This window comes from Amblyomma americanum, chromosome 3 (genome assembly GCF_052857255.1).
Source record: "Amblyomma americanum isolate KBUSLIRL-KWMA chromosome 3, ASM5285725v1, whole genome shotgun sequence".
NCBI classification, from domain to species: domain Eukaryota; kingdom Metazoa; phylum Arthropoda; class Arachnida; order Ixodida; family Ixodidae; genus Amblyomma; species Amblyomma americanum.
Window position 1 is genome coordinate 134,557,800 of NC_135499.1, and position 10,955 is coordinate 134,568,754.

A 10,955-nucleotide genomic window follows, 5' to 3' on the forward strand; every position below is an offset into this window, starting at 1 on the left:
TATTGTACATGCACACTACAGACACCTTCCTAGTGGTGAGCCGCATTTGATGCGGAAACATTGTCACAATAAAATATATTCATCCTCGTGCATTAAACTGCACAAAAATTTCAGAAAAAATTTATATAGATTTCTTCGATCTCCCTTGCTATAGGAGCAAAGTCTCATCTAGATTGTTCATGTATTTTTATGGCATTTTAAGCAGCCAAGTTTCTGTCAAGCTTAAAATACAATATGCAAGAAACTTAAACATTGGATGTTGTGCAGAATAGTCTTGTGTTCTAATGTGCAATAATACGGCATGTATTAAGAACACAGTAATACATAATGGAGCCTGCAATTCTTGTGGATGATGCTGCCTCTCGCACGCCTCTCGTGAGCCACAGATGTCAAGAAGTATTTTAAAGCAATCAATACACTTTCAAATTTGTGCCGACGGCGGTAACACTGGGCATCCCAGATAAGTGTAACCAAGTTTTTAGAAGGCGGAGCGTCCTAGGCAAGCGAGGCCAACGGAGTGCTTTAGAGGGTTGGCTGGACTAGTCTGCAGTATTTTTTTTTCTGAACAGTTAGTTTAGTAGCCAAGACTAACAGCTAGCTTTTTAAATGTTAGCTTGAAGAAAAAATTTAAGCGAAAGTTGTAGACGTCTACAACACCTTGAAAAATAACTGCTTGAAATGTTTTCAACATTGTACCATTTTCATAGTTTTTTTTTGCCTGCCCTTAAAGAAATTGCATGAAATTCAAAGTCTATACTTGAAATTGGTGCTACTTCAGTGCCACAAGGCATGCTCTAAGAGAAGAAATCTACATATCTGCGGAATGCTGTTCCTGACAGAGTTTCGCGTTGTAGGCGAACATGGGATACATGCCGGCAGCCGATGCGCGGGAAGATTGCACATCTCTGAAAGGGGTACAGTAATAAAGGAAATGCGAGGCCACCTGGATAGTGCGTAAAAGAGATTAAGGAAGGTGTCAAGGCATAGACTTTTAAAGATAGACACGTATGTACACACATAGCGTAGTGTATTCATGTGAGGAGCCCTGCATCAGTGCGGCTCGGGCAGAAGTGGTACATAACAACCTATTCGATCAGGCATGTGTCTCCTGTTTTGCACAAGCATCTACCGTAGCTGGGTGAGATCATGATGTGAAAAAGCTATGTGTCTGACATGCACCTTAAATAGTGCAGAAGTGTCTCTTACTACTGCTAAAAACGGTTATAGAGACGCACTCTGCCAACGTGTCCATAGCTGCCGGCACACATCCCACGCCCAATAGAAATGCACATCCCTGCCGGGAAGCACTTTCCGGAGATATCAAATGTCGTACTCTGATACCACAGTAATAAAGCAGTTACTTGTTTACAGGTATGACGTTTTGTGATGTTGAAGCTTGCATCACGCTGAATAAATTACATCTGTGATGACCCAGGAATCCTTTATGGTGTATCTGAGATCCATGTTGACTCTCATCAGCAGCGTAGTGCTAGCAGGTTGAGCATAAAGCAGGTGCATGCATATGGTCATGTTGTTCGAACAAAACAAGATGGTCAGGCTCCACAGGAAAGCTATGGTCATGAGCATGCCAGCCTCACAACAATGTGCACACACTCTTGCATTGCTGGTGGTTAATGGTCCTCGATGCAGCTTACTGGGATACAACTGCTTTCACCCACACGGCATCTAGGTCAGTTTCATCTGCCAGACGTGTGCAAAATCAGGGTTTAACGTTGCAGTTCTTACATGAGTACCAGATGGGCTGTTTTTTGAGGGGTAACAGGCCATATCGGAGACCATGTTCATGGTGCAATTACACAGGAAGCAATGTCGAATTTCCCGGGGCTCGATCTGTCCGTTTGCATTCTCTTGTGGAGTTCATGCGCAAAGTGGCATGCTCTAAAACCACATGTCTGAGATCAATGTGGCCGCTACCATCATCGTTGTACATGAAGGCATTGAGCGTGCTCATTAGGAGCAGGTGGGCGAAAGCAGTCACTTTTTCTAAATGGAACAATAAGCTCGAGCTCAGTTTACCAGTTTAAGTATGGCAGATTCCTTTCTGCAACAACAACACTGTGTTAACAATTTACAAATAAAGTTCTCCAACGCATTTTTGCAGGTGCTCATCAGCTATATTCGATAACTTAGAGTAATGTGAAAAAAAGCAAAATAAAAATGCAGTGAAAATATAGGAGAACAAAGAATGGAAAACACAGCGCCAGACACTGCAAATGTGTTCAATATCCTGCAGTCATGTGGTGGGAATAAACTGTAAACAATAAGCACAATACAGAAATGGCAAACAAGACACCAGACACTGCACACATGTTCAATAACCTGCAGTCATGTGACGGAAATAAACAAACTAAGAGCGTTAAGTGCACTGGAAACATAGCACACCTGCCGCGGTGACTAGGTGGTTATGGGGCTCGCCTACTGAGTCAGAGGACCCAGTTGTACTGTTGCCTGCAGCGGCTGTGTTTCGAAGTAGGCAAAATGCAATATGCTCAGGTGAGCTGTTGAATGTCACTGCACATTAAAGAAGCCCATGTGATCGAAATTAATCCAGAGCCCTCCAGTATAGTGTCCTTAATAGCCCATGCGTTGCTTCAGGATGTTACACCCCACAATTTACAATTTACGAACACAGCACAACACTGCACAACAGACTATATAACATATTGCACAACACGCAACGCATTTACATTACTGTTGTGCCCGTTCCTTGTAGTACCGGACAACAGCGGCTCGAGCTGAAACTCCGCTTGTGGTTGCAGTGTCCGTGACGTCCTCTGGCTGCTCATACAGCGCGTCGGTCATTCTGACGGAGAAGACCCACTGTGGCATGACAGGCTCGTTAAACTCCTCACAAATATTGTTCAGCACACAGCAGGCGCGAATCAAATCAGCAGCATTGTCCAGGTCACATTCCATTCGCTTCATGCAGTATCGAAATCGAGCCTTCATCCTCCCAAAGGCATTTTCTACGACTCTTCTCGCTTTTGAGAGCCGCTAATTAAATTCCTTCATCTCATCATCCAGGTGGGCCCTGTGGCTAAATGGCTTGATTATAAGTGACGTCAGGGCGAAAGCCTGGTCGAAAAGTATGAGTGGCCCGACTGGTGTACCACTGATGTTTGCCACAGGCGACTGAAATTCCGGGCTTTCCACAAACTCTGCCAGGTTGGACTGCTCATATAAGTATGCATCATGGCAGCGGCCGGGTATGCCAACCCTGACAAAGCGGAACTTGTACTTGTGGTCAACAAGGGCCAGAAGTATGATGCTATGCCTGCAAAGTAGCAACAATAACATAAGTCAGTCATAGTTCAGCTGTAATAATATTTGTAATGCCCCATCTCTGTCAACAGCAGATATTGCACTGCGTGCAGTGACCAAAGCTGTCTCAAGGTGGCTTCCAGGCTCAGAAAACATGCCTAAAAACAATTCGTCCGTTTTGCAAGAGCACTGCTCTGCAATCTTGAAATATATAGTATACAGTAGGGGCAAAAACTGCTGACATACTAATATCATCAGCAGTATAAAGCAACATTGAATGGCACTATTTTACGCGCGCAAAACCATTTAAGCAGTGATAAAGTTACTGCAAAGGCTAAACAGACAGCAACTAATAATCATATGTGCACTGCGGACGGCGTGTCAGGGTTGGCCCGCCAAGAAAGGAAATAAAAATGATTTAAGCTGGGAAACCTTACCATCCTTTGTAGTTATAATGGTCTGTTGCCTTCTCCTTCGGCAGCGAGAGTGGAAAATGACAGCGGTCCAACGCCCCAACTGCCTGTGGAAAGTCCAGCAGGGCACTACACTCCTTGATGTGGTCAGTGAGCCGCTCTCTGCATGGCATCGTGAGCCAGTCGGGCTCAAGGTCAGCAATTACTGCCATACAGAATTCTCTGTGTATGGTGTTTACTGTTGACCGGCCGACTGCAAAGAGGTTCGCGATCGACCGGTCTTCCGCCGACGAGCACAGTTTGTACAAGCTTATGGCGACCCTCTTTTCGATGGAAATCGCCGGCCTCATGACGGTATCCTCGCGCAGCAGCAAGGGCCGGCACGCTTCCACTATAAAGCGGAAAGTAGCTGGAGAGACGCGGAACGATTGCTTGAAAAAGTTCTCGCCGAGGTGAGGCAAGTTGTCCTCAAACAACCTCTCTTTCCCGATGAAAATCCAGCGCTCGCGGTGTACAGCACCGCTACAGCACCGCTACAGCATTGCTACAACTTGCGGCAGCAGCGGCAGTTGCAAGAGTACTTGTGAGGAGGAGGCCTCTTTTCAAGCTTTCAGTCCTTGCCCTGGCCACTTCGATTTCTGCTTCTAAGCTTGCAGACACGGCCATCATGACGGCGATTTTGCGCTTTTTTTTCGGCACTCATCGCTCTTGGCGAAACGACACAACGATCGAAGAAATGAGGCACGAGAAACGAGCACGGATGGCACAGGACCGAGGACCGATCGGGGCAAGAGTCAGCGACTGGACGCGGATGTGGCTATATTTTGCCGGCTATCGCAGAGTGCCAGGGCATCAGTGCAATGTGCAATCATGGTTACCGCAGAACGTTGTTACTCTGCTTTTTATGCTCACAAGTTGAAATTTTCACGAGAAAGTTTTAATAACTATCGTCAATTTCAATTTACTACAACCCGATTGCAATGATGATAGTACGCGCAGCGCCATCTCGTATGCGGCGATCTAACCAGTGGATCGGAATCGAGTGGATAGGTGTAGCAGCTGTCAATCTCGATCGCGCTTCAAACGTCAACCGCGATCGAGACCGATCGCGCTCCGAAGTGCCCGTGTGACAGGGGTATAAGGGGCTTGTGTGTGTGCAGTGTCGGTGCACGTTAAAGATAATAATAAGAAGAATTGCTTTTTGGGGGAAGGAAATGCCGCAGTATCTGTCTCATATATCGGCGGAGGTCTGAGCCGCGTCGTAAGGCAAGGGATAAAGGAGAGAGTGAAAGAAGAAAAGAAGACGTGTCGTAGTGAAGGGCTCCGGAATAATTTCGACCACCTGGAGATCTTTACGTGCATTGACATCGCACAGCACACGGGCGGCATAAAAATTGCTGATTACCTAGTTCTGTACGGCCAGGATATACGTAGCGAAATCGCGGCGACTTCTTCATCGGAAGAGTGAACTCCCTAGATGCGCCTTTAAGCCCGGGATACATGCGACGTTTTTTCCGACGATGTTCGCGCGGCAGAAAACGTCGCGGCGGCGCGACGCCCGGCCGGAGATACATGGAGCGAAAAAGCGGCAGCCCGCAGCCGCATATCTCTCAGCGCGAAAGCAATATGATCAACAAGTGGCAAATACTATTGAGCGAGGAGCTCTTTGAGAGCAGCGACGCTGACTCCTTATTCAGAATAACGAAATTGTTCATTTAGACACCACTGTACTGATTGCAGCACGCGTGCATAGATATCTACAAGGTTTTGCGTGCTCGAATGCATGCGGTCGCGTACCTTTCGATGCCCGCTCAGCCGTGGCTACCATCGGCTGCGGTTTTCTTAGGCCCCTTCGCTTCAGGGAGGAAAATCGGGCATTTCGATCCAAGATTCGGTCCTGTTCTCCAAAAAAAGTGACATTTCATGTCTCGTGAAGCGTTTATTTTCACGATAACAACATTTTCGTGCAATAAGCACAGCAGAACTCGTCGGCCATGGCGGCCATGTTGGCGGCGGCTGCGGCGGAGGCGGCAAAACCGGAAGTGCGGGCTTTCTGCGCTGCTATTGGCTTGCTCCGGCTGCCGCTTCCGGTCTCCCCGGACGCCGCGCGTCAATATCTGGCGGGGCCAGGGCCCGAATTACGGAACTCGCTCTAAAGTTGTAGAGCGTTACGTCAAAATGACGACAGCATGACGACAAGGCTAGACGTCAACGCGTGACGGAACGCGGAATCAACCAATGGCTAGTAGGGTGCCGCCCCGGAAGCGCTTATTTGAACGACAAGAGGCCAATTTGCACGGCAAGGGGCCGTATGCTAACTTTTTTATAAGAATACGCAGTGAATAAAATAAACATTGTTTTATTCTTTCATAAAAGTGTATTTCACTCTCACTGCCATGAAGTAAAACAAGAAGGACATTCACTTTTGCAAATAACTGCTTTCGTGGGTAAGTTTTGTTGCCATGAGGGCGCGCTGGCAGATGTAAACACTGAACATGGCGGTCTTCTAAAAAACAGCTGATCCCACGGCTAGTTCCTGCTTTTTTAGGCGTCGTCTGAAATCAAGGTTCTATTTGGTTGTCCAAAGTGAGCGGATAACAATTATCGAAGCCAGTGAAGGTCACGGGCCTCCAGAAAGGAACCTGCACGAAACGTCGGGCCCGAAAATCGACGAAGACAATTTGAGGTAAGCCTGTGTTATTGGTTTAAAGATGCCACATGCCAAGCATATGATTTGGGTTCTGTTTCTTTCACTTTAGCAAATACAAGACGTCCACGAAGCACGGCTTGTTGGATAAAATCAACTTTTTTGGCTTCATAAACGTCTGGCACAAATGATTCAGTTGGGAAGGAGCAAGAACCAAGCAAGGCGGTTGGGCGCACGCTAACAACCTTGCTCGTTTTCGGTCGTTCTTGGCTGTGCTATAAGTTGCTGCAGCGCAGCACACGCATATGTTCCTGAAAAACATATTAGCCCGAACTCAGAGCAAAGGTTTTTCCCTGTTATTCCCTGCTTTCGAAAAGCGGAACAGAAACTATTCCCTGTTTGTTTTCCCCGCTGTGTTCGCTGCTGCAATTCTCTAAGCGGGAATTATAGTCTCGAAATGGCGCCAACACGAAGAATGCCGAGCGAGCAAGAGCTAATCGTAATAGAGTCTATGAAGAGCCATCCGCTCTTGGCTCGGGCTTCTGCCGACCTAACAAACTCATACACAGCTGTTGAAAAGCGCGAGCTGTGGATCCAGCTTGCGTCGATTCTCAACAACAAGGGGTCGGCCGTTTAAAAACATGATGTCTTTGCCTTGCGCCTTGCTAGCACTGTTTATTCCATCTGTGGTGTATTTTAGTCTCGGAGGAGGTGCAGGAATGCATAGACAAGTGGTTGAGCATTATTGATTGCTTCTCTTTTGCTAGTGCTCTTTTAGTTTCATGGTTTGCCAGTACCAATCAGCCGCACCTTTTACCCTGTTACAGCAGAGGAGATGAACGGGGAGCCTCAGCAAGTTGTCGACAAGACACACGGAGCCCCACAGACCGTGAGTTGGCTTTCCATTATTCAAGCTCCATACTACCCTTTCTGACAGCTGATTGAAAGTAATAGCACTATACTCTCTGGCAGCATTTGCAGCAGTAGCCAAAATACTGCAGAGATTCTACAGTACACACAAAACTATCTCTCTCTGGCTTTGCCACGCAGTGCAGAATGTTTATTTCTCTTGCAGTGAGGCTGTGACATCTCCTAGCAGTCTAGCAAATGTGCACATGAAATATGCTACTACAATGCTGCCCAAGATTGCTGTCCTGTATATTTATGTCAAGTCCTCTAACACATTGTACCAAATGTTTTGCGTATTCCACCACGTGATGAGCACATTTTCTTTCCCAACAGCTACACCGGTGCCCTCGCCGCAGCCCTCACAGCAGCACACACCAGAGCCCCCACTGCAGCCCTCAACACGTGCCACGCCTAGCCTTCTTGGGAAGCGACGGCGAGACGATGGGGCCAATAAGGTGCTGCGCCAGATGCTGTATGAATCGCATCGTTTGGATTCCCTTACTGACGCCCGGAACCGCCAGGACGCTGCTTTTCAGCAAAGCATGCTGGAGGTGTGTACTCGCTGCGCACACTGCACTTTGAAGAGTCGAAGCCGTCACCTGAAGCATAAATATCAGTACTCTCTTTTGAGCACCTCTACTTTTGTTTTGACGCCTCTTGTGGGAGGTGGTTGGGACAGCTGAGTTTATGAAACTGACACGAGTCTTCTACAGCCATACTTTGTCCAAAATATCTCAGCACCTGAAATTTTACATAGAGCTTAAGCAAGATCTCAAAATTGGTTGTCAGTAATAATTTGTAATTGGAAGTATTTTTACATGCAGGCCATATGGGAGGTGACAGATGCTGTGCAGGCGTCAAATGGTCAGCAAGAGCTGCTCATCCAGAATGTGAACCTACTGACGCTAATCTTACAAAAGCAGCTTGAGCCACCTGCACCACATTGAATTGTTCATATTTATGTCATTATTTGCTTGTTTTTATTTTTATGAAAGAACCTCTTCATATGTTTATATTTATTCAAGAACATTATTTACTTCTCTGCCAGGTGCAGACTCATTGAACTATTTTTAGTTTGCTTGTTAAAATTTGTTTATGTGTTTGTTTATTTACATTGTCTGCTTCTCTGTCAGGTTTCTGTTTTTGTATTTATTCAAGATCATCTCTGTCATGTGCCATAGCATCATTTTTTTATTTCTTGTAAGCTCTGCAGGCCCGAATGCTTCACACTGTTTATTTTCTTCCAGTTATGTAATTTAATCTCTGCCAGGTGTGAAAGCCTCCTATACTCTTTTATTTTCCATTCCTTTCAAATGTTTACCTGCAGCTGTGGCAGGTGCACAAGGTGCAATTTCTAGTGCTTGTTTTCTTTCATTGCAATATGTGGGGCAAAGTTGTTCTGAAGTGACTGTAGTTATGAAGGGCACCATAATATGGGGATTCTGGATAAATTTTGAACACTTCGATTTTGTGTCTGTTAAGGTTGTTTGCATGTTCCTGAGTCGTTTTTTTTTCGCATTACTTTTCCTGCTTTTCCGTAAAGTGACCATTGTGTGCATTGTAACATGTTCTATCCTCAGTAGACCCGAGGAAAAATGAGGCTTGCCAGCATTCGTCCAAAGTCGCTTCTGAACTAGTGTTGAATGCAGGCAAAAAAAAATTTGGCGGATGCTTGAGCTCCGCCTTTAAAGGTATGATGCAACAATGTTAATATCTCTCGTTTGTGGATCCCTTTACAACTTCAAACGCAGCCATGTTGGCATCATCGTCTGTGATACTCGTGTGTCTTTTACACGTAACATGATTTTTTAGTCCAGTAAAATCTACGAAGAGCAATGTCTTGTGTAGCACTTGCTGTGCATTCCACCAGTTATGCAATGTGTTTCAGAAAACTGCAAACCAGGGCTGCATCGAGCCTACAAGTCTGCACAACATGCCAAACCTGTGATTACTAGCATTCAAGCTGGCAGTCAAGATGAAGCTTTTTTTTTAAGGGGCAAACAGCGTGTAAGACTTAGACGGAAAGCAAAGAAAACATAGGACGAGTGCTCATCCTGTGTTTCCTGTGCTTTCCGGCTATGTCTTTCGCACTGTTCGCCTTAAAAATGTACAGCCAACTCGCCCGTTTGGCCAGAGTGTAAGATACAACTGTTCTTGTGCAATCTCTGCTCAGCACTCGACAAGGCATATGCAAATCACTGTTGATGCTGCATGCTTTTGTTTCCCTGCTGTGTGTTACAGTTGGCAAACTAGTATGAACAGCTGTGGCGAAAAAAATTATTGTGACCAATGAATAAACGTGGTGCAAAAACAAACGCTTTACTGGTTCCTAGCAGTCTCCACACCACACTTTTCCCTCGTGCACATTCATCAAACACATAGTTACAGCAAGCAACTGTTTGCCTAAGTGGGCAGGTCGACGTAAGCAACGGCGAAAGACGGTGTACAAGGATGCATTTCACTTGTTGGACGAGCTGTTTCGGCGTGTATTTCGACTTGAGAAGGAGAAAGTGCAGTAGCTGTGCGGCAAGCTTGCTGATGCACTGAAAGGCGTACTGGTGACCACTGCCGGTGGAGCAGCAGTTGGTGTGTGCACTTCATATCTTGACACTGGAGGCTTTCAAGCACACGTAAGAAAAAGTAATTTACAAATGCTGGAATGTGGCTACCAGTGGCCAAGGGCATCATATCACACAGGGGCTCGCGCACTAACAGAGGGCAATGGCACTGCCCGTAGCAAGAGTGGCTACGACAACTCGCCACGCCAGCACGGCGAGTCATTGCAGCCACAGCTGCCAGATGGTCTAGGGCTTACTGCCGGTGGTGCTGCTGTTGCTGCTGCTGCTGCCGCTGCTGCTGTCGCCGCACCATCTGCAGGTGTGCTTGCCTCTGCGGACGGGTTGTGCCAAAGAGGCCAATTATACGGTCTCGCATGGCTCTACCACGCAGGTAGGTCATGCGGGATCCTGTTCCCGCCAAGTACCCGGCAAGCAGAGGTGGTCCATTGTTGTCAGGGTCATCAGTAGTGTCGTCTTCGTCTGCAGCCAGGGCTTCTTCAAGACAGATGTTGTGCAACGCAGCACACGCTGCAATGATGACCACCGCCCGCTCCGGCTCATAGTGAAGTGTCCGGTACCTTTGAAGGCACCGGAAGCGGCTTTTGAGAACACCAATGCAGCGTTGCACAACACATCGCATTGAGGCGTGTGCTGCGTTGTACTGCCCTTCTGCAGTGTTTGCACCAGGATGCCCTGACATTGGTGTGAGCAGCCACGGCTCCAGTGGATATCCACTGTCTCCTGCACGACCAAAATTTGCAGTGAAGTGTGTTGTTGCCTATGTAATAAATGATTCATATCAAGCAGCTCAAAGCCAGTATGCTGAACCAGAATTCATAGGCATGCAGAATATTCATGACTAAGGGGTACCTCTGTAAGCACAGCCTTCTAGGTTAATGATGTACTGTGATATCTTACACGACAATAACGATGTGCACACCTTTTCTGCCTTGATGTTTTACGCTTGAAATACGATTCACTTTATAACAATGTTTCTTGTGCCTCTGCACCAGCAGTAACAGTAAATACACAAAAATAAATACGAGACATCATATTGTTGCATGTCATCCATGTTATAACCCGCCTCTTTTAGGTATGAGCCACTGCTGTAGCTTAATACGTGCTGTCGAAGTGCTGCTTACCCAG

The 10,955-nt window shown here is 46.6% G+C and overlaps 1 protein-coding gene and 1 long non-coding RNA gene across 3 annotated transcripts; one reads left to right on the plus strand and one right to left on the minus strand.

Annotated features, from left to right (window-relative positions):
- Positions 1-3,015: 3,015 nt before the first annotated feature.
- On the minus strand, positions 3,016-3,868 carry LOC144124141 (uncharacterized). Its single transcript, XM_077656802.1, has 2 exons — positions 3,720-3,868; positions 3,016-3,295 (listed from the first exon to the last, which is right to left on the minus strand). Exons 1-2 carry the CDS (start codon positions 3,866-3,868, stop codon positions 3,016-3,018), a joined length of 429 nt encoding a protein of 142 aa, XP_077512928.1.
- A 2,803-nt stretch (positions 3,869-6,671) lies between these two features.
- LOC144124948 (uncharacterized) lies at positions 6,672-9,566 on the plus strand. 2 transcript variants are annotated; one of them, XR_013313319.1, is made up of 3 exons: positions 6,672-7,231; positions 7,585-7,802; positions 9,140-9,566. It is a non-coding gene; the product is annotated as an uncharacterized LOC144124948 (long non-coding RNA). The 2 variants fall into 2 exon arrangements; XR_013313318.1 differs by lacking the exon at positions 9,140-9,566 and adding an exon at positions 8,076-8,788.
- The last annotated feature ends 1,389 nt before the right edge of the window (positions 9,567-10,955 follow it).

Bases quoted from the DNA above. Each gene is read 5' to 3' on its own strand.
- LOC144124141 (XM_077656802.1), bottom strand. From the start codon at position 3,868: ATGCCATGCAGAGAGCGGCTCACTGACCACATCAAGGAGTGTAGTGCC. The intron at 3,296-3,719 runs GTAAGGTTTCCC...GCTACTTTGCAG, and splicing joins CATTATAACTACAAAGGATG to GCATAGCATCATACTTCTGG.